This window comes from Lonchura striata, chromosome 3 (genome assembly GCF_046129695.1).
Source record: "Lonchura striata isolate bLonStr1 chromosome 3, bLonStr1.mat, whole genome shotgun sequence".
NCBI lineage: Eukaryota > Metazoa > Chordata > Aves > Passeriformes > Estrildidae > Lonchura > Lonchura striata.
The window spans coordinates 57,678,274-57,702,074 of record NC_134605.1 but is presented as its reverse complement, the minus strand read 5'-3'; the positions used below and the strand labels follow the sequence as shown (position 1 = coordinate 57,702,074).

Sequence of the window (23,801 nt, the reverse complement as noted above, 5' to 3'; positions counted from 1 at the left end):
TGTCTTCTAGCTTGTGTAAGATGATACTCACACTTGGGTCAGGCTTCAGGACAACTTCAGTGTGAGACCAAGTTTATGACAGAAGGTTTGGATGCATGCTGGGCTTCTGGCTTCCCACCACATTCTCCTGGATGTTGAAATATTTATGGAGAAATAGTCTTATGAGCTCAAAGAAAGAGATAATGAGCTACAAAACTGCTGATTGCCATAAGGACTCATCCTCCTCTAGTGGACTTGAGTTTCTCCCACTTACTTGCAGAGATAAGCTTTCTGGAATGGAAATGACTGCAGTCTAGCATTTCATTTGTTTGATGAAATGGAAATAAACACCTCACAGCCAGTAGCTCTTTCCAAGGTTCATTCTATCATTATTGTCCTTTCCAGTTCAGAAGGGTGAAGTCTTGTCACATAATCTGTGTGAGATTTTCCTTAAATCTCCAATCTATACTTGCTTCCCAAGTCACAATACTTTCCAAATTTTACATGCTATTCCCTTTTTTTCTTGTATTATCTTTTATTTTTCTTTTTCATTTATTTTTTTTCCTTTTTTTCACAGTGTCAGTAAAATGTTCCTTTGATTGATAGCAGAACTCAGACTCCATCAAGGTTCAAGCCACAAATTCCCTGTGGCAGCCAAAACCACTGAGTAAGGGAGCACAGCTTGGAAGGATTTAGGGGAGAGTGGTTCTGGGAACTCAGATTTGGGATGCCTGGAAGATGCTGGGAATGCAATCCAACTCAGTTTAGGGCTTTCAAGATGTCATGAATTGTACTTCAGAGGAGGCAAGCTGGACCATCATTGATTCTGGTAAGCAGGTGGATACAAACAATGACATTGTTTTACATATCATTCTGAGATGCAATCCTAAAGTTAAGAAATCCCATTTGAGGATCAGTTCAGAAAGTCTTTAATATCATTAAATTCCTCCAGGTGGCTACTTTCCCCTAAGAACCAAAGGTGTTTCTCTGGCAGTTTTACCATGGTTCTGTTGGCTGCCAGACCATTCTGCCAGTGTGGGCAGAGAAACCTCCATCTCTACAGTGAGTGAATATGTGGGTCCTGTCTGAAAAGAACAGGATGCAACACCTGTCTTTTAAGAGAGGTTAATGTGGTCAGAAGCAAACTGGAACAAAATGGGGCTGTTGAAGACCATAAGTACCTCCAGCTGTCACTGCTGACACAGCTGCTGGAAGGAAGACAAGTCCTTATGGCTTTAAGGCAAAACCTCACCCACATGTACCTTCTGCATGGAGTGGGAGGCCACAGAGGTGGTGGGTGAGAGTCCTTTTGAAGCTGGCCTTTGTGGGAGCAGCCAGCACCAGCCTGGCCACCAGAGCCATGCCAGGGGCAACGCCTGTCTCTGGCCTTCCCCACATCTTGACAGGGAGCTGCCACTGCAGAGTCCTCACACTCCTGTATGGCTCGGTGCTAAAAGAGAAGTTGGGGAATAGTTGAAACATTTGGGCTCTCTGGCATCCCAAGGATTTCCTTTCTAGCATTTAAAATTACATACCCCTTCGAAAGATTTGTTATTTGAGAAAAAATAAAAAACATTTGGAAACATTTTTAAAAGGTCAAAATCAAAATAAAGATTTGGAAAATAGAGAATCCAGTCACTCAGTGTGAAGTGTTCATTTCCTTTGAAATTGTTTGGTATAATTTTTCTTTTCTTCCAGGACTTCAACATTTCTTCTTTCCTGGTCAGAAAAGAATGTCAGATCCTGACAGTCCTTATAGGGCTGGAGGAGCCTTTCCCACACAGCCCTTGTATGCACACATCATTCATATCAGGAACAGGTCCTTGGACCATAAACCAGTTGAGCAATTTGTTTCCAAAAGTAAACCATCGCCAGAGTGGAAAAAGATGCTGAGAATAAAAGTTATTGTTTAATGTCTTAAAGAAAAACAGTGCTGAAAATGGGTTCCACTGTATTCCATTTCCTACAGCTTTGTCATTTGAAAACAGTCTACTCTCTCTCTTCCACAAGCTTGACCTAAAGCTTTTCTTTCTGTCTTTTTCTTTGTGTCACCTGAATTCCATCAACTTCCTCTCTGACTTTGCTTGTCAGGGCCACAGAGCAGGGACACATTTGTTAGCCACTTTCCAAAGCACTGCAGGCACTATACCAGTAGAGATAATAAACTAAGGGAAACATGGCAACTCATACAAGAGTTAGAACTTTGAAATTTTCTCTGTCTCATTTTTCTCATTGCAATTTTAATGGAGTAATTTAGAAGTTAATATATTTCACCCTTGCTGCACACTAATATCCTTGACTCAGCAGAGATGTAGAGCTGCTGAGCACACTTAAAGCAAAGAGAAATTGATTGTCAAACAGATGCAGAACATTATTACTAATTTCTTGGTTTTCATCATTCCTCTCCAGTCACGAAAAAAAAAATCAAATCACTGAAGTCTGAAACTGGCAATTTGCATTCTGAAATAAAAGAAAGCCTGTGTCTGCAATCATCCAGCAATTTGTCTTTTAGCCTAAATGTGTTTGTTGTCCTTGGAATTCATTTTAAGACATCTCTATTTCGAAAGTGATCCTCTGACAAGTGGAGATTTCTGAGGTATTGGTGGTGCCCTCTCTCTGACCCTGTGGAGGCAGCAGTCTAGGATATCTCTTGGTTTCACTGACCAGGCTATTGGCAAATACAGGCTTAATTACCCTGCCTTTATTCTCACTGTGCATCTGATACACCAAACATGTTGAAGTCACGACAAATATTTTGGTCCTACCATAGTGCAGGTTTCACAGTGATGCTCCCTGAGCATTAGAGGTGCTGCCAGGAAGAATTTTGGCTTTGCAGACCCCATGCATACACCTTCAGTCCCTTGCCTAAATATGGGTGCCTAAGGACAGGCACCCTATGGGGCTGGGGGGTAAAACACCAGACCTACAGGTGACCCACAGCTTCCCATGATCATGTCTAGGGACCACACAAGATACACTTCTGCACCTTAGGGAGAGGCCTGTGTTTAGGCATCGGAGTCCTTCCTCTAGGAAGCAGCAGGCACCAACACTCAGGTGTTTGTCTAGAGCTACATCCCTCCTCACTTCAGGGTGAGATGAATCTTTCCACAAAATCTGTCCATTTCTTTTCTTTGCACAGGAAATCCACCCAACTGTGCTGCAGGTGCTGGAGATCCCCTGTCTAGGAGAATGCTGTGAACACCACCACCACACAGATGAACATTAAGGTTCTTCATGGTTGTGTGGCAAAACTCTTTGGAAGTATTTACTTCTTTGCAAGAAAATGTTTTAGCCATTTAAGGTGGGGAGAACACAGGGGAATTATTTTGTTTGTTCTAAAATAAATATCAGGTTGACAAATTTCTTTAACACTGACTAGCATGCATTTCTTTCCCATTTTATTTTTGAAGTCTACTAAAAACCTTGTGACTGCACATTAATTCCTCACAGCAATGTTTTAAAGGCAAGCAGCGCTGCAGACTGAAACCTCACCCAGCCAAAAATGATGGAAAGTCTCCTATGAACATCAGTAAGGGCAAGATTTTTACCCTTAATTTTTGTGGTCAAAATATTTTCATGGACTCCAGTTCTCCAGCATATGATTGTTAGCTAGACTAGATCAAGCACCAGAGCAAAAATTCAGACAAGTTGCTCTGAGATCTTAAAGTGGGGCAGAAATACCCTGAAAGACCACATGCTTGCACAGGGATGCTACAAGGGGATTTAAAAGCAGAAAAGCAGTAAAAAGATGCAGGAGGCTCTCAGGAGTAGAAGTGGTTCTGGAGGTCAGAGGAGAGCAAGGTGAACATATTTCTCTGAACTGCGTGAGACGGCAGCTTGAAACTCGGTGAAAGTTCGGGGCTGTGCTGCCTTTATCCAAACCAGATTTCCTAGATTCACTCTCTGTGTGCAGGATTATTTTTTAGTTATTATTTCCTAGCTTTCCTGTTGCTGTATGTAATCATTCCAAGGAATGCTCAGCTATTTTCAAAACACCATGCTTAATAACCAAGGCCATGACTTCATCTGCACCCACACGCAGTGCAGCACAGTTGGAATAGGTCTGGGAGTGGGACAGTGCTGAGGACCCACCTCAGATCACTCAGATCTCCTCCAGCCTGGTTCAGATGCCCATGAAGATGTGGCACATGCTCTAAGGACTCCCAGAGACCCTTCTCAGCCTCATTTCACCTGCCAGTCTGAGTTTCTTGAGGCCAGTCTGCAGTACAAATCTCTGCAGGTTGTGCACAGGGAAGGCAGATACCTCAAAAACACATTCCTGCTGCATCTGAATGCTGGTGTCAGCACAGCCCCAGGTTTCTATAACTTCTCTCTTTGCCCCCATTACAGCAGACAGAACTACTGCACTCCCAGGCACAGCCACGCTGCTCAGGAAGTCCCAGCGGCACCAGAAGTTAAATGAGCCTGCAGGGCTGGATGTGGCTGCTATTAGGACGTTAACTATATTCAGCTCCACAAGCTGAATTTTTTCCACAAGCCACAGCAAACCATGCTGATCCAACCCATCCAAAACATCTGTGAGTACAGAAACTAGTGTGTAGGAAGTGATTAACAATTAGTTAAACATTAAGCTGTCATCGTTAAGAAAGGGAGAGGGAGAAAGCTCTTTTCTTGTAACGTCTCCCAAATCAGTGCTAACAGGCAACAGCTCAGCTTGCACTCAGGTGCTGAGAGCTACCTGTTGGGATGTGAGTAACACCTGCCAGGATGCTTGCAGTTCATCCAGTCTGTAAAAACATAAATCACCTAATCTCCAGACTGAGTTTGAAGGGAGTCGGTAGTTCAGGTTCATTTTAATTGTAATTTATATGATTATTCCTGCCTGGAGGACAGGCACCAAAGAGGGAAGACACTGTCCTCTCTGTGATCACTGACCATCTCTACCCCTGTAGGAATGACAGATGCAGTTATCTCAGTGGAAGATGGAGCTGTCATGCAAGAGCACAGTGCTGCCCAAATGAAGCACTGTCAGCTCTTAGGGTCAAGTTTGCCATCTTTGAGGACAATTCTTGCAGTGCTTGGAGTTCTGCTTGCCCTCTAACTCCTGAAATCAAAGTAGCAGAAGTGTATCAGAGGCATTCCATTTCTTGAGCTCAGTTGTTGCAATCTCATGGGAAACATTGTGAAAGCAAAATGCTCTGATTCAAGAATGTAAATTAAGAGAAGTGTGAATTTGTTGTTTAAAAAAATGTTTAATATTCACAACTATCTTTGGGGTGAGAAGTAGACTAACACTTGGTGATTTTGTGTGAGTTGCAATATTTAAATAGCACACTCTAAGGCTAAGGGCTATCTAAGCTCTTCTACCTTTCCAATCTCTCTTCTAAATTAAGTCAGTACTTGTCGTGGGTTGTAAGATAAGCTTGTATTCTATTTGCCATCTGTCGAAAGGTTGGGCAGGTTTTGTTATCTCTCCCAAAGACAATGGTTTGCCCCGTAGAGGCAATGGTTTGTTTATACACTATTGACTGACTCACTGCCGGGCTGGTAAATGTAACACCATCCCATTGCGAAGGGGTCCCACCCAGAGGGGGAAGCCAAGCACTCTATTATTGTTTAAAGGTGTAGCTTTTTGGGGAGAGGAGGCAGCTCTCTGGGCGGGACTCCGAGAGAAGCAACGCTCTCTCTCTTCTTCGCGGGATCTCGCAGCGAAACAGCCGGGGAGGTGGCGGCGGCGGAGCTCGGAGGCAACCCTGGCGCAGAGGAAGACCGGCCCCACTGCCACCAGATCTTCAGAGGAAAACTATACCCTTCAAAAGATCACCACTGCAGCTGCAGTTCATCAACCACTGCAAGGGGAACAATCGTCCCAGCAGGACTGCTACTGGCACCCCGAATCCTCAGGTTCTGGACTTTTTCACTGGTTTTGTTTGTACCGATTGCATTTGCTTTTTTTAAATTGTTGTCTAGTTTTCTCCTAGTAAAGATTTGTTACTCCCATTCCCATATCTTTGCCTGAGAGCCTTTTGATTTAAAACTCCTAGTAATTCGGAGGGAGGGGGTTTACCTTCTCCATTGCACAGGAGGCTTTAGCCCTCCTTCGCAGATTCCTGTCTTGTCAAACCTAGACAGTACTTCATATGTGCTTGCAGACTCCTTGTCCAGGAATGGATTCTCATCCCTGAAAAGAGTTAAGAATCTTTATCTTGAATGATCTGAAACATTTTCCATAAAGACAAAGCTCCTCCATTTAAGTTGGAAATTTCTTAAATACAAACATTTCATGTTCTGATTCTGCAAATGCCCATAAGTAAATAAACAATGCAATCACAGGATACACTGAGTTGGAAGGAAGCCATCAGGATCACCGAGTCCAACTCCTGGCCCTGTACATGACACCCCAAGAGTCACACCCTGTGCCTGAGAGCAGTGTCCAAACGCTTCTCGAACTCTGTCAGGCTGGTGCTGTCACCACTTCCCAGGGGAGCCTGTTCCAGTGCCCAACCACCCTCTGGGTGAAAACCTTTTTCCTGATACCAATCCTAAACCTCCTCTGACTCAGCTTCACGCTGTTTCCTCAAGTCCTCTCACTGGTCACGAGAGTGAAGAGATCGGTACCTGCCCTTCTGCTTCCCCTCGTGAGGATGTTGAAGACCACAATGAGGTCTCTCCTCAGTTTTTTCTTCTCCAGACTGAACAAACCAAGTGGCCTCAGCCACTCCTCATACAGCTTCCTCTTTTCTTTCCCTTCTTGAAAACTGGGACTATGTTCACAAGCTTCCAGTCAGCTGGAATCTCTGTGGATTCCCAAGACCACACAGAAATCACCTGTGGAAATTGCTCTTGTGTGTGTTTCAGATGGTTTACCTATAAGGATATTTTTGGCAATAGCCAGCAAAATGCTGGTTATACTTACATAAACCTTGTGGATGGACAACACTTGGCTGCAAATACAAGCAGTAAGAAAGTGGAAAGAATTGTAACATTTCTGCTATTAGTCAGACCCCTGAAGAGCAAAGAGCATCACAAAGAAGAAAAAAACACGGGAAATTAAATGAACCAAAATTTGCTGAAATTGCAATCTGTAGTTGCAGATGGAAAGAATATGATACATTACCAGAAATGGCCAACCTTTCCAGGTTCATTGCCATAAACCCTTCAACTACTACCATCTGTGCTACCAGATTTGTAACTTCAGTCTTCTTGTGTCCTGAAATGCAGCATGTCACTGCTTCAGGCTTCTGATCAGAGCAATGCCATTGTTCTGCTGGCTGGTGGCAGCAGTCCCCCCGGGCCTCCAGGATCCTGTAGGCAGCTGACTTCAAGCACATGCAAGTATTTCCTGAGCAGCACCATGATCATAAGTGCAAAGTATGTGAAGAAGGAATCACTGATGTAAACAGCTCAGCTTGATGAAGGAATACAAACATTTTCCTTTGGCTCTCACTGATTCCTTAAAGCCAGCATTTCACCACCTCTCTGAATTTCTGTATCAATTTTGTGTCTTGCAATGCTGGATACAGCTCCACTATAAGCAGGGACTCTGTACAGTCATGCAGCTCAGTATATGAAACACTTGCAAGGGAGCAGGGGCCCTCACAAGGCAGACCTTTGAGGGACACCTAGAGGGGTGGTGCAGGTCCCTTAAGTCCCAGAAAACCCATGGCTAGTGTTTTGTACACCAGTTACACAGATGTGTAGGAAAATGGATGAGCAGTTAAAGATTCAGGTTGACAGCAATGTGGACTTTGGTCTTATGCTAGACAAGGAGGAGCTGCCTGCCCAGAAAGGTCTTGGTGTAGGGCTTTATCTGAATCAGATAAACAGCATTTTCCTCTACATTCATCCCTTGAAGTTTTAGTAATTAGCAGTTTACAGATTCACTGGGTTTTGTGGTTCAAGCTATTTTAGCTAGTTTTTTTAAATTGGTTTTTGCATCCGCCTGTTGCACTTCTCCTTAGCTCATGACAGGAGACAAAGCCCAAGTACTGAGGCTGAAAGCTGTTTACTCTGAACCAAATTTGCTCTCAGGCCTGCCAGTATAAAATTAGTGACTAATTTAAGCATGAGCAAAATCAGGATTGTTCTCTTGTCCTTTCTGTCCAAGGACAGCAGGGAAGGCCAGCAGCTCTCTGGGCTGTGTGAGCAGAAGCACAGCCCGCAGATTAAGGGAAATATCTACTTTTTCTACTCAGCACTGAACAGACCACATGCAGAATACCATGTGGAATTTTGAAGTTTCCAATACTAGGAATACACCAATGAGTTTGAGAAATTTCAGTGGAAGGCCACTAGTGTGGTCAGGACTAAAGCACTTGTGAGTAGAAGCTGAGTGAGCTGGATTTGCTCAGCCTGCAGAAGAGCGTTTCAGCGAGACCTGAGAGCAGCCCCTCATACCTTCTGGTCTAATTTGTGAAGGAAGGTACAGGTGACCAGGTTGGCTAGGGAACAGCTGTGGTCTGTGACATCAGTCTTACGGTCTCCAGCCATCTGACACCCCTCCATGCTCATGCCATTCCATTACTGGACATCATTGAGGGACCTGGCCTGACAGAGTGCTTGGGTCTACTTGGCTGTCAGCAGGGAATACGTTCCTCACCCCTGCTCTGAAGAAAACATCACATTTCAAAAGCGTTCATATAACTCAGCACTTCCTTGACAGAAGATGCTAAATTCAGAACAAGTCTTTGTAAACACTGGACTTATAGTGGGACTTAATAGAGATGGGGGTGCTGGGGCTCTTTTGGTGATTGCTGCACTGCACAAATTTCTAAAGGGCTTGTTATAGTACCTTGAAGTACCAAATGGTATTTAACGTGGGTCTGCATTTCAATGGCCTTCTACTTTCAGCACTGTATTTATAAAATTGAAAATGAACTACAGTTGTAGAAACTACTTAGTACAGCAAATTTACCTGTTACTTGCAGGAGGCAAGGGAGGCCTGGACCTGGAATAGGACATCTCAATCACAGAGGAAAGTGATTTGGCTTGAAAAGCACAGCATTAGAGTTGCCCCATACCACCACTGTGTGCTGTACTGGCAGTACAGAGCAGACACGAACTCATCCTGGCCAGCCATGGTCTGGCTGTAACATAGATACCCACCTCAGAATGTTCTGGCTCTGTTAGGGCTTTGCACTTTCCACTCTTGGACCTTTCTCCTACTTCATATATTTGGGAGGACTATTTAAAACATGGATGAGGGAATAGTGTTCTGGCAGTGGCATTAGCAAGAGCTGTGTACTTTGGAATGCCTTCTCAGCACAGGCTAAACAGTGAAACCACTGAAACCCCAAACCATGCTGACGACTTTTCATTTCTTGATGGATTTTTATCCCTCAAGGGATGATCATCCCCAACATCTTGGAAATAGCAAGGCTTAGGAATGCAAAATTATTTTTCAGTGTAAGATATTAAGGATCTTTGCAATGTTCTTTAGGAAAAAAAATCTGATGCTTCAGTGCTTTGAAAGGTTTATTGGTGGGGGATGGGGTGGAAAGAGCAAATATCAGCATATGAATTGTGTGGATTACAAAAAGGGAAAATATAAATTGAGTTAAACATTTCTTATCTCTAGCTCACTGCACTTTTGTGCTCTTTCCAGCTCAGCAGGACTTTTAGTTAGCTGAGATGTTGCCTCAGAGACCCATAAAAGTTCTACAGCCCAGAAAAAGCCCCATAAAATAAGTAAAACCTCCCAGTGTGAAGTTCTGCCTCTCTCCCTCAGCAATTAACTCTTCTTCCTCCCACTTTCATAGAAGTTGGCTTTCCACACACTGGATGCCAAGTTTTCTGCTATTTCTATTTCACACCAACTTCAAGAGAAGGACAATAGATTTTTAATCATCCTGTCTTTGCACTATGGTGTGTTGTTCTCATCTCCAAATCTTTTCTGGGACAGCTGCAGTCTGCTATGGGCCTGTCCCAGTTTTATTGGCCATTGAAGGACAGTCAAATCTTTTTGTTTTCAACTGTTTCTCTTGTGGGAATATGTCTTAACCATACCTAAATACCTTCCTCTTTCTTACTACCATCTGTGCTACCAGCTTAGAGAGAAAGTCTCTGGCTACTGGAAGCAAAGTTCTGTTGAAGGTCTTGGCATTTGGAAGCTCTTTTTCCTTGTATCAGGCACATAGAAAGGTTACAGTAAAGTCCATTAGTCTCAGGATAACTCCCACATCTCCCTGTGACACAACCCCAGCACTGCCCTAGCTCACATCTCTCCTTCTTTGTTAATGGCAGACCTCCAAAAGGTCTCTTATAGCAACCACATTCTTAATTTGTTTTGTGCCTCTTTTATTTTCTGGAGGATGAGAAAACATTTTTACCCTCCATTTCCTTTTCCTGCAGCTCTAGATTTTAGCTACTTACTGTCTGAGCATGTTTGCTCAGAACTTCTGGAAGCACAGTGCAGTTTGTTTCAAAGACCATTTGCAAGTGGAAAATATCAAATGTTGGTAGTGGTGCCAACATTTATTATATGGAGTTTCCCCTGTAGCTGGTTCATATGAAGCTTTCATCATAGAGCATTGAAAAAAGCATATGATTGATTGACTGGCTGTTTTCAGGAACAGTAGAGTCTGTTCTGTAGCTGGCTCCCAGCCCCTCGACAGCTGGCTAGCTTCTGCTAGCTTCATAAGGACAAACTGGATAAGCAAATTCATGTGCCTGAATGAGGCTACTCAAGCTCTGAACAAAAAGTTGACAACTCTGAAACACAAGTTTATGCAAGCAGGATATATTCAGATGTGGATGCACCCTTCCCTGAGTGCTTCCTGGAAATCAAGAATTGGGTTAAACTGTCCATGTCAACGCAGACATCAGCTGGACCATCCACACATCAAGGGAGAGCCAAATGTAAACCTGGCATTGCTCTGTTGGCTTCTCCGTGGGTCTGTTTTCCACCTAAGTGCAAGAACTGCAGTTATCTGAGGGTTGACTGTTTCTGTCAAACCATGCCTGTATATTCTGGCATGCATTATTTTCCATTAGATCTATTCAGATCTTGAAGAAGAAACACTTCTCATTTCAACATCCTAAAACACAAAGAAACATAACAGTAGCCAAATGAACATTTCTCATAAAATAGGGAAACACGGCAATAATATGCATGTAGAGAAAGCCACATTAGTTGTGTGACTAAAACAGATGCCTAGAATCAGTCAGGAATGGGGGAAATGGCAAACAGATCCTTATGTGGCATTGTATAATCTTTTTAAGATACTAATTTCTCTTTAGTCACTTCTGGCCTCAAAGTAATGACTCTCTCAGGCGAAGCTCAACAGAGGCATCTCCGCTGACCCACAGTGTGAATTTGTGGTCAGAGCTGACCTGCTCTCCTTCCAGTACATGGGGGCAGAAACTCCAACGTGAGACCGAATAAAAGCATTCAATTTATTGCATCTGTAAACAGTTAGTTGCCCAATTTTATATACCAATTTAAAGTCAAGATCTCTAAGTGTTCTTCTGTGGAGGCTGACAACTGAAATGAGTAAATTAGTACCCTTTTTTTGAATACGAAACCTCAGCTTTTCAGAAGGCAGATTTTGCATTTTCAAGAAGTGAAAAGGTCTTCTGCTGCAATAGGAAAGGACTTTTAGGGGGTTTATAGGAAGGGAATTAATCATCTGGTCTGAAGCCTCCAGCTCCAGATTGTCTCCTTTCAGCTGTTGGCAGCTGGCTAACCCACACCCTGATAGCCCAAATGAAGGAGGAAGTTGCAATTTCAGCTGTTAGTTGAGACCCTGGAACAGACCACAGACCTGAGTGTGTGAAATGTGTGGACTCTGTACCAAAGTGCCTTTTTTACAAAGTTTTTCAGGCTCAGTGACAACAACAGAAACAAAAACTTGTGGAAAAGATGCAAGATTGAATACAAGACCCCATACTGAGTGTCTTTTCCTTAAACTGGGCTTCCTAAACAATGCAAAAATCTCTACGGAGCAGTGAAACTTGGAAACCCATGACCAAATTTTGTCCCCTGCTGAGAGATCCCCAAGATATCTGAAATCCAGTACTGTGAAGCACTGGGACTCCGTGAGGATTCCAGAGAGTTCCTTTTATACTTCTGTAATTGCATGAAGCAGCATTAAGACAAGGATAATATTTATCAGGGAGTTTTCTTGTAGAGAAATATCCTCAGAGATTGTTCATTGACATTCTTTTAATCTCCTTTCCTGTTATTCTTTGGCAGAGTGAGAACCAAGAGGATGAAATTGGCATTGGTTTGGTGCATTGCTGTTGAATGAAATGTGAAATGTTTAACATAAGGAGACCTCAGGTTTAGTTGCATGCAAGGGATGAACAAGGGCGACTTGGCAAACTCAGCAAAACCCCAGAGGGCACCATGCCATCATACCGATTCTTGCCTCTTTTTCTGTTTGAAAAACAAATATGTTGGTTTTGATGTGGCTGGTGAAGGAAACAGCTATAGAAAAGTGAATGCCCCCAATGTAGAAGCATGCTCACCTCCACAATAATGGAGCCAACAACCTTGAAGGGAGCCAGAGCCTTGAAGGGAGAAGGCAATTTAGGCAATCTCACTTCTTTTACACAACAGCTATAAAAATCTCAACATTCTACAGGGTGCAGATATTAACCCACACCACAACATTTTTACTTCCCAAGTGACACATTGCAGGATTGTTTGAAGAAAATGTTTTTCACAAGCCTGAAGCTCTTCGGAGTTGCAATCTCTCAGGTGAAAATCTGGATGATGAGAAAGGAAATCTGCAGTTACACACCAAGTGACAGAAACACCCCCCAGCACAGAGAAACTAGACACCTGTCCTCAGCAGCTTGATTTTGCTACACAGCAAAGATTCCTGAACCCAGAATGTTTCCATTGGCAGACTGTGGTCTGTCTCTTTTTGCAAAGGAAGCCAAGGCCTTGGAATCTCAGAAGTTTGAGGAATTATAAGAAGTGCATCACATTTTGATCACTCAGCCTAATTAACTTCAAGCTATTTGGAGTAACTGACTACCAAGAGACATTCAGTCTCCTGAGAGTGCTGTAAAAGGTGAACCAGTGAAAGATTTCCAAATGTCTTCAGAATTTTCCAAGTTGTAATCATCATAATTCTTCTAATACCTACTTAATCCACTTGTTAGAAACATTAGCATATCACTAGAACTCACTAAGAATTTGCTGTATACCATGTGTTGTTTATATTATATCCTTCAGTGCCATACATTTTTCTCCTTGGATGCAACTCAAGCAACCCATACAAAACATTTTTGTCCCTATATTTTATATGCTGTCTCTTTGAAGCAATTCTGTTTTCAGTACAGGTTACTCAAATGTCTTGTGATATATTGATTGATGCATAAAATATTATATTATACTACACAATAAACATAAGAATTCACTAACTGTATGAATAAATGGCATGCCAGTTACTCTGAGCAACATGTTTTTTTTAATGGTTTCTGAACCTTTGGTGTTTTCAGGAAAAACAGCCCAAGCAGATTTCTCAGCACACAATTACAGAATAACTTTCAGAAGAAAATTTCAAAAGGAAGAAACCAAAGCAGAATTGTCTCTGTAATAAAAGATCTTAAAGCATATTTCTAGTAGGGGAGCTGAAAATCCAGACAAAGAATATAACCTTAAAATGTAAAATAAGAGCTGCATCATCAGTAAAGGTAACTGGGAAATGGTTGGTCAGCCTTGACTAACCTAGACCATTTCTGTGTAAAAAAGCAAGCAGTAAAACTAGAAATCACCGCCCTTCCCATCAGAGGAAGATTCCCCGTCATCTTGAAAGTCATTCCAGATTTATTGGCAAGATCAGTTTTGAGCTTCTGCAGACTGAGGACCAGCAGAGTACCTGGTAGGAGAGCAAAGGGGCTGCAGCTTCACCATGGATGATCTGTGCAGGAGCCAGGCTGATGCAGTACACTGGGCAAGACCATCTGTGTGCACTTTTGCAAAGTTAAGTTTCGGACAAGGAGAGTATCAAAAAATGAAGAGCAGAGGTAATAATAACCCATAATGCTGCTTGAAATTAATTGACAAGTCCTCATTCTGGTTGGTTACTTCTCTGTTTTAGGTTGCACTGCCTAAAGCTGTTGTGGACAATACTATTCATTTTGTAGGTTTTGTTTTTTCTCACATTTAGGGAGAGAAAATTGTAATATACGCAGAGCTTGGAACAATTTTCTCTTGTTTATTAACTGCTGATTAGCTGCATAAACTAAACAGACTTCAGCTGACTTGTATTTACATACTCTGCTCTTTCAGTAGACAACAAAAAAATACAGAGTGTATCTGCTCTGGGCAGCCTCTCCTGGGTATGCTCTTGCCTTTGGGCACTTCTGTCTGTATGGGTCACCACAGCAGAGGTTTGGGCTCTCACCCTGCCCTTCCCTGGGGGAAGGGACTCCCAGCATCTGCCCACAGATGTCTGTTGGGGTGCCAGGTGCAGTTGTACAGACGGCCTCTGCCTTTCTCAAGGTTGTCCCAGCCAGAGTTGGGTAGCTGCAACACTCTGAGAAGCCATTTTGAGCAGTCCCTTCTCTCCCTTTGAAAGCTGATCTATAAATATTTACCTTCCAAGGCTACCCAAAATGATCCTCATCACCCAGTGTGATGGCACGTGGAGTCTGGGAGAAGGTGACTCACTGGTGACGGACTCCAGCTCGGGAGCTTGCCCCAGGCAGGACCTGCAATGCAGGCACTCCTGCTCAGTAGGGGCACCAAGGGCAGCACAAGGAGGAGAGGTTCTGCAGCCTGAACCAGGCAAGACAGGGGCCAGCATGAAGACAAAGATGCTGCGTGAAGTGGAGGAGCAGAGATCTGACCCCAGGCCCTCTCCTGTGTTTTATTGCCTCTCTTTTATTCCCTCATGATACTACTGACCAGACGGAAGAGGGAAATGCTGCTACATTTGTTTTTGGAGTTTGTGGCATTAACATGTGCTATGTTTATGCAGAAGAGAAATGTGTGGGCAAGGCAGGTTAAACATCTGCTACAGGCATTGAGTGGGACAATACAGATCATGCCCATGGGTGCCAGGGAGGAGCAACAACCTCTGAGTGAAATTGTGAAATATTTTTGGATATTCCTTAGATTATTCTTTCAAGACATAGTGCTTCAAGAAAGACATTCAGCTCCAAGAAAGGATCTCCAATTACCAAAGGAAGAAACTAAAGGAAAGGGGAAGATAGAGGTATATTATGAAGAATCAGCAAAATCTTCTGTGATTTTATCAGTTTAAACAAATGCAGCCCATACTTTTAATGGGAAGAAGACTTTCACATAACAAAGACCTTTGGAAGGATGGAAGTGTGGAAAGCAATTAGGTGGGCAGAAACACTGTTGCTATTACATTCAAGAAGACTTTGAAAGCCTTCCGCCTTCCGGAAACGGTCAGTAATGCTTTCATTCCTACTTCAAGATAAACTGGTTCTTGTTGCCCACAGTACTCCTGAAAAAATCAAATTGCCTGTAACCTCAGAAAATTATCACCAGTGAAAACCCATAAGGATCACACAGTGTTTTTTGTACTTGTTCCAACTTAGAACCTTCCAAAGCTTCAGACAGAGCAGGCTGCAAGTTTTATCTTGTGAGGGACGGACTTCTTCCTGAAGATTCTCTTTAAGACCTGAGAATGGACTTTGCTACTCCTGAACCAAAAGTGTGCCTTCATTAAAAGAATTTTCTCACAATGTGTGTGAAATCATGAATTAACACAGAACAGAATCACAGAATATGCTGAGTTGGAAGGGATCCATCAGGATCATCAAGTCTAACTCCTGGCCCTGCACAGGACACCCTGAAGAGTCACACCCTGTGCCTGAGAGCAGTGTCCAAACACTTGTTGAACTCTGTCAGGCTGGTGCTGCAATCACTGCCCTGGGGAGCCTGTTCCAGTGCCAAACCACCCTCTAGCTGAAAAAATATTTTCCCTGATATCCAACCTAAACCTCCACTCCTCTGCCCCTCCACTCATCTCCCGCAGTATGGACCTGTTATAAGTCCTAGCCAAACAGTATCTCCTGCCATCCAGAGGCTTTCTTCAAACCATGAGGGTATTGCCCACAGTCATGGGTGACCTGATCCTCAGGGTCAGTTCCACAAGCCACATCTGGAACGCATGTGCAGGAACTACTCACAATAAGAAACCACGGTCAGAAATTCTTCATGGGATTCTAGGAGACCACACCCCTTCCCTGCTTTTGCCTTCAGGGCCTCCCTCTCTTCCTCACAAATAATCATGTATTATCTTGGAGCCAGTAGCAACTTCCATTTAGGAACAGGAACATTTCTAATACAACAAAAGGGTGAGTGGGAGACCTGTGACTTTTCAGTCAGAGAAAGCACAGTGGAATCATATGTGATGGAGCCAGGTTTTTCTCAGTGGCATCCAGTCACAGACAAAAATCAATGGGCAGAAACTCAAATACAGGAAAATCCATCCTAACAAAAGAAAAATACTTTTATTGTGGAATGGTGGTTAACCACTGACTGAGGTTGCAGAGAAATTGTGGAGTTTACATCATCAGAGATCTTTAAAATGCAAAAGAACATGGTCTTTCTATAGCTAATCTAGTTTCAGCAGGATTGGAATAGATGTTTCTCAATGGTCCCTTCCCACCTCAGCCATTCTGTGAATTTATGATTGTTTTTGTCCAATAAATAAATCCATGGTGGAAAATGTGTGGAGATTGAACTCTGTTTTTTGTGAAATTTTTGTTCTTGTTTCGTCTGGCTGCATAATAGAGTAGTTGGTATCTTTCCTAGACTTGTATTCTCCAGGCTAGAGGAAGCTTTGAAAATCAGATCCAACACACTTGAACCTCAAAGCAAGGCCAGCATCAAAGTTATTAGATCAGGTTACTCCAGGCCAGTCATGAGTACCTTCAGGGGTGGGGTTTTCCCTACCTCTCTGGGCTGCTGTCCCTGTACTTGGTAAATTTGACGATACACACATCTTAATATTTCTTGGAATTTCTCATGCTGAAGTCTATTTCCATTGCCCTTCAGCCTTTCAATGTGTGTATCACTCACAAAAGAGTGTGTCTATCTTCTTTATTATTCCATTAGGCCATTTGAGATATCAAATCACTGCCAGCCAAGCCTTCCCTTCCCAAGTCTGAACAATCCCAGTGCTCAGCCTTTCCCTGTAATGTCCTGTGCCCTAACCATCATGGTCACCCTCTCATTGATGTCCTCCAGTTCAGGAGGGCAGAAGATACTCCATGTGCAGGCTCTCCTCTGCTGAAGAAAGAAGTACATCCCTGAGCCCACTGGCTGTGTCCTTGCTCATGGAGCTTGGTCTGTGGCTCAGCTTCACTAGCACAAATATGTTCTTCCTTGGCATGTCACACATGGAGGTTCTCCAGCTCTTCTGCTGGTCAGGCCATGTTTGGAGCTGGGTGACACTGGCACTGGTGACACAACTGCCCCTGAGGAGTGATGGAAACTGATGGTATCTGAGGACCTGGTCCACAAACCGTTGCCTTAGACACTTGACTCAATAGTGTTGACACCAGGATTTTTGCACTCAGCTACAATTCCGGTGTTATTCTCTCTGAGTGCTCATTCTCACCAGGCTCATACATTTCACTGACTGTTGTGATGCAGCTGGCAGAGTGATGTGGCAGAAGTCCTGTGGGAGTGCTTCCTGCTTTATGGGAGACACAAGCATGATGAGAAAGAGAGCAGCAGTACAAGGCATGGCTTTGTTTTCAAATGTTACCAGCTAAGGGCCCTCAGGCAGGTTGGCAGGGCTCTTTGGGTGGGACTTTAAACATCCATAGATGCCAGTTTTGCCTTAGGAAGCAGAGCTGGGTTACTGCCATATTGACCTCATTCCTTTCTTCATTTACCTCTTTTCCTTCTGCCAGAGGAAGGCAGCTTTTCACTTGAATAACATCTATCTGCCTGGTAAGAAAAGAGAACAAGGGTTGTGCAGACAGAAAACTGTATAGTTCCTCACAGAGAGGAGCTGCAAGGATCATTTCACATTGCTCAGAGGGTAGGGTTACCTCCCACAAAGGCTTTCTGTTATCTTTCCAAGTGACACTCAGTGCTTCCTTCATCACCAAAGAGTTCCAGTGTTCACATCCTGGGTCCACATGCAGGGCTTTGGCTGCCCCTGAGAACCCTTGGCATTTTTCACATGTTGGCAATTGTTCCTGCTGCCTTTGAGGCAGAAATCCCAGTTTTCACAAAAAATATGGTACAATGATCAGAGATTTGCATCTGGAACTGAGCAGGCCAGACAATGCTTTGAGCAGCTTGCTTGTCTTTTCCTCCCCACCCCTTCCTCTGTTGTGTTTTTATCCCTTTCTTTTTCAGCTCTGTACAATTCCCCACTAGGCAGGGCCCTGGCATCCCTCCACTCCTGAGAGACTTGGACCGGAGGCGATGCAAGCCCAAGCTGTGTGAATTTTCTCTCTGTGGGGATCCTCTTTCTCCTCCATCCTGTTCCCTCAAGGTCACTTAGACAAGAAAGCAAGGGTGGTGCAACACCCCTCAGAGCCTCTGAAGGGACATGGCATTCTCTGAGCTGGCGCCAAGAGCTTGAAAACCAGATGCAGATGTAGTGTTGCCAGTAAGAGGGGCATGGGAGGAGATCTGAGAGAGGAAAAGACCCATTTCTCTCCCATTAGCAGTACCCAAAGTTGTATGACACTCTCTGATATGCAGCCACAAAGCTGTACAGATACTTCAGTTGAGAGGCAGTTTATCTCCGAAGGGAATGTGCTGCTTCTTCTGTGCTGGCGCGGCAGGACCCGTGTGCCATGGGGACAGTAGAGAAGTGGGGAAGGAAAGGGGAGGGTTGCCTATTGTTCAGAACACTGACAGGGCCTTTGAGAGAGGATTTGGATTGGGACATGTCTTTCCTAACCCACATGGCTTTTAGTCATCTCTGTAATCCCACCACCTCTTAGATGAGCAAAGAGAAAGATCAGCATCATCTCTTCAAGAAACTACCTAGTATCAGGATAATATGTTTACCCTATGCATGGGGCAAAGGATGAAAATATGTCAATCAGATCACCTTGTACAGCACAGAGGACTTATCCAGACCTCAAAGCGAAGGCAACAGACTGCATACCATTGTACTTCATGTGTTTTGCTGCTGTGCAATACTGCTGACTCTGCCCTGGCTGGTTTAGCCTCAGAGATGATTTACACTGGAGGGGAAGAGTGCACAGTGTCCTCCACCACTACCTCAGCACTACCCAGTTTCTCCTCAGCTGAGGCTGAAGAAAAAAACACTGTCTCAGACCTTCACCCCTAGTAAGATCTCTGAATGGGACTGTCTCACCCCAAAGGTGCTTCCAGCAGGGAACAAAAGAACCATGTCTCTTCAGATGAATAAACCTGTGTTATCTGAAGGTATAATGCAGCTCTTCTGCAAAACTGCTCTCTGGACAGTCATCCCAGCCTGTACTGCCACAGGACCAACATGTCATTTCCCTTTGCTGAACTTCATGAATTTTCTGACATCTCGTTTCTCCAGCCCATAGAAGTCCCTCTTTTGAACAGCTCCCACACATAAACCACTCTCCAGCCCCAGTTTAGTATCAGTGGCAAGCTTGATACTGCATGCACTCCATCCATGCTCTCCATCCCACTGTCCAGGTCATTAGGCTGTACTGGACCCACTACTGGCCCCTGGGGGTGGCGCTTGCAACCAGCTGTCATTTGGACTTTGCAATATGTTTGATCACAACCTCTTGAGCCTCACAACAAGGTGGGTCACCAACTCTTTAAGCCATATTCCACCAGTTTTGCTACAAGCAGAGAGTGGGAGACCATGCCAGTGACATTCTCTTTTTTCCCCTGTGTACGGCAGCAGTCATTTCAATGAGGATGATGATCAGGCTGATCAGGCATGATTTGCTGCTGCTAACCATCTTCTAAAGAGAACAAAACATTCACATGCTCCGAGTCCCTTACAAAAAGTTGATACTTTGTCCTATCCCAAGGAGGACTTTTTGAAAGCTAACAATTTGTCACATAGATTACTTGACACAGATGACCAGAAGGCATGAAATAGAAATTGAACCATGTATCATAGGTTTATTAGGGAAAAAAGTTATACTTCAAGACCATATATTTGGCACTGTACTGAAGCAAAAATACGTGAGCGAAATTAAAATGTAAAAACCCAAATCACCATGAAAAAGAAAATGCTCTTTTAATCACTTTAATTCCCTTTTTTGCCCCCAAACAATTTAAAATAACTACAGGAAGCAACTCAAGGAGTGTTAAACTTATGCTACATGTAAGCTGGAACAAGAGTGAAAGATGGACCAGGGACTGGATCTGTACCCCAGGTTATTGCTACTCTCCCAGGCTGCCAGAACAGGTGAGTCTTACTAACATGAGCAAAGGTCCTTGAGATGTTACTATGCAACATCATTGCAAGCTTCCGAACTCCTTCTAAACAATAATCATTTTACCTTTCATTCATGTCACTTTCTGCTTTCTGGTCTGCTTGGAAGAGATGTTGGTAGTATTTAAAAAGAATTGTATCGTAATTTGTCCCCATAGTCAAATGAGCTTTTTGCTTGTTGACTCCTGTATTGGTGGCTTGGGCTTCTTTTTGGAGAGCAAATAAGTTAAAAGCAGTTCCTAATTTCCAAATTACTCATCCTATGCCTCCGCACAGTAATGTGAAAGATACTGACAAGGAATAAATAACATACAAAATAAGATGAGAATGGATTGAAGGAAAGTTGCACTAAAACTTTTAAATAGTAAAGGATAGAAAGCTTAACTGATGCTGATGAACTGCTGGGTATGTGTTTTTGCTGGACTATACAGTGCCACTCTAACATGGATAGAGGAGTAGAAACCCATTGAATATCCAGTCCAAAGGCTGCCAACGAAGTGGGATACAGGTCTTGATCAATAATTCAAATGTTACATCAACAGTACTCACAAGAAGAATACAGCTCTTTCCTTGGTTAATATATTTTGCATAGCAATATTTCAAAGAATTAACAGCACCTTTTACATAAAAATTCCAAACATATTTATCTAGTGAACAATAAGATCTCAGCATCTCTAAGAAGTATTTCTGCAGATGTACAGTACTTTATTTATATAGATATAGAAACAGATATATCTCAAAGTGAATTTACACTGTGACCTGGTGATTAGTCCAGCAGTGGATGAACCCACAGGGTAAGTCTTCAGGAGAATATACTGCCTTTGGTGGGTGGCCAGTTACATGGCATGATTGCATAGGGGAGCCCCATCGGGCAGCAAAAGACAGTTTAGCATCCCATTAAGCAAGCACAGCATGCTTAGGTCGTTCCTGTAAGATATAATAAACTTCCAAATTTTCATGGCTAATACAGTTCTAATTTTCAAAATTTGCACACACTGCAACCTTTTCTTTGTGCCTTAAAGACACAGAAGAGGAAGGAAAGAAGGAAACTTATATCCTATCCCTGCTTCCAAACAGAAATCAAGTAGCACCACAGATTTAGGCTGGTAAGGGGTGTCCATGTTTGTCTTCACAATGGTTTCTTGAGCAGCTGGTCTTCACTGGTTTGCCCCATTTATCTTTTTATTTTTCCTTTTTCAGATCTATTGCTCAAAGTCCTCCAGTAGAAATCATTTGAAAAGCATGGTCTACCTAAGGCAGGAAAGACAGACTCCTACCATTTCCCTGGGATGGGCACACCACACTCATACCAGCCCACATAGTAGTAGGGTGTTGTGTATCCAATGCGTCCAAATGATACAGGTTCCTGGCGGTACTGGCGGTAATACCCTGTCAGGAGAAAAGCACCCATTTGTATTCCAGAACACAGACATGGCAATTTAACAAAAGTAGCAGATGCAGTGAGAGTCAATATCACAGCACAAACAAAAATTTATAAACTGTCTGGCAGGGAGTTGTATCAAAAGGGTATTCGCTAGCCCTGGTATTTGGCTGAGATCTTTCTTGAATGATCTAACTCTGGTCTTTCATATTTCTTGTAGTTTTGATTTGGTTTACTGCTCAAAATCTTTTTAACTATTGTGTAATGCTTTAGTCTGCCAAAGAGCTTCTGCATTTCACTCCAAAAGGTGGGTATATTTCAGCTGTGTTTATGAAGTTTCTAAGTCAGTTTAAATATATGAAGGATTCTGAGGCAAAAAATACCATCAAATCACATTATCTCACAAGGTTTAAGAGACTATCAGCAAAAGTCAGCTTTTCACAAAACAAAACGGTATCATTTCATGCAGTAAATACTGAGTTAAGCCCTCCCTTCCCCTTTTAATTCATCTGCAGAAAGAATGTGACTGCTTAAAGCATTAGAAGAGGTGCAGCATTCTTGTCCGCATAGCTCGTGCATTGGAACATCTGAAACACCCATGGCTTGTGCCAATAATAAAACCTCTGTGTGCTCTCTATCTCTTAGACCTAGTATATACACATCTGGATTAATCATCTGTCTTCTGAGCTAAGAATGCAGTACTTTACCGTGATATATAAATATCAATGACTATTTCAGTTTCTTCCTGGTAACGCCACCATGCAAAGAATATCAACACATAATTTAACATAGAAACCACTAAAGCTAACTGAATAATTTAAACCAACAGACTTACTGAAAAGATTGACTGACTTCTATGATTGGTTTCATTTTGGGAAGCAACTTGTCCTCTACCTGGTTATGTGAGGTGAGCAATTTGCTCAAAGGAACTCCTTCAAGGTAAGAATTTTCCCTCTGAGTCTACCAGGCCAGAATAAAAGTACTGACCGTAACTCACTATACATATTCCTTTGTGTTTTGCATTGAATGAACTAATGGAAATCATTCACAAAAACTGTATTTGCAAAGATGTAGCTGGTCCCTTTAGGCATATGGAAGAGGTTTTGCATCTTGATTCAATGAATTGGGTCTTATCAATAAAAGAAGGGTTTCAAGACCTATACAATTATTTTTTGTTTCATTTTTGTATTTTATCACTGCACAGTATTTGCATCATATTCTCTTTTCTGTCTCTGTCTCTCTCTCTGCACCCACAAGTCCTCTGGGACTTGCATAATCTGTTCTCAGCTACTGCATCAGCTGGACTTCTCAGAGGGCTGCCAGCAGCTGTGGACAGAGCTCCACTCTGCGCTCTGCTCCTTACCCCTTAATCCTACAGATGGGCTAACAGGCTCCTGGCCAGCATCCCACTCCCCCATTGCTGTACCTCGGATCGTGGGCAGTGCTTCAATGTACGACTGAGGTCCTGTTCTTCCATCCAGGTGTGAATCCACAAATTGGCAGTGGTCCTCACCCCTTCCCCAGCTATCCCCAATGCTGTAGAAGGTATCTGAAGAGTGATAAAGACAGTTTACTTAACTCAGCAATACTCATGTCTGGGATACTCTCTACCACCAGGAAAGGAGGTGTGGAAGAAACAAGGAAGAATGTTGCACTGACACACACAGAGTTACCAATGAACAAACAGGGACCAGAAAAAGAGAGAATGCTACCTTCACAGTATGGAAGCAGAAATTATGGAAAATATGTATCATGTGAGAGTAAAACAAAAACTCTCAATATGTCAATACCATTAGTTTGACTTCAGTCTCAAATGAAAATTAAAAACTGTGGAGCTCTCTTTCTCAAACAGACAGGACCCTTTATCACTTTTTATCCAAACACTGTATTGAAACTATACCAAGGTACTACAATAGCCATTAGTATAGTCTGAAAGACCATTGAGATGATCCCATTACCCCAGCTCAATAATATGGAAAGTTTTTTTCATTATCTCTCAGGCAATTCATCCATGTAAGAGCTACTACTAACTCTTCTTGAGAGAAGGACTCTCACACAGTGGTCACACAATTCTGAAACATATGAAATAAAGAAAACCAAAAGATGAAGAGACAAGTAATTGTGTA

At 43.0% G+C, this 23,801-nt stretch overlaps 1 protein-coding gene across 1 annotated transcript in view; it reads right to left on the bottom strand.

Annotated features, from left to right (window-relative positions):
• Positions 1–19,952: 19,952 nt before the first annotated feature.
• Positions 19,953–23,801, bottom strand: part of FNDC1 (fibronectin type III domain containing 1) — a 62,559-nt gene continuing 58,710 nt past the window's right edge. The window contains exons 19-20 of the mRNA XM_021540537.2: positions 23,102–23,224; positions 19,953–21,683 (exon numbers count right to left, since the gene is read on the bottom strand). Of these exons, the coding sequence (XP_021396212.2) occupies positions 21,568–21,683; positions 23,102–23,224 (239 nt within the window). The 3' untranslated portion in view covers positions 19,953–21,567. The remainder of the gene's footprint in view (positions 21,684–23,101; positions 23,225–23,801) is intronic.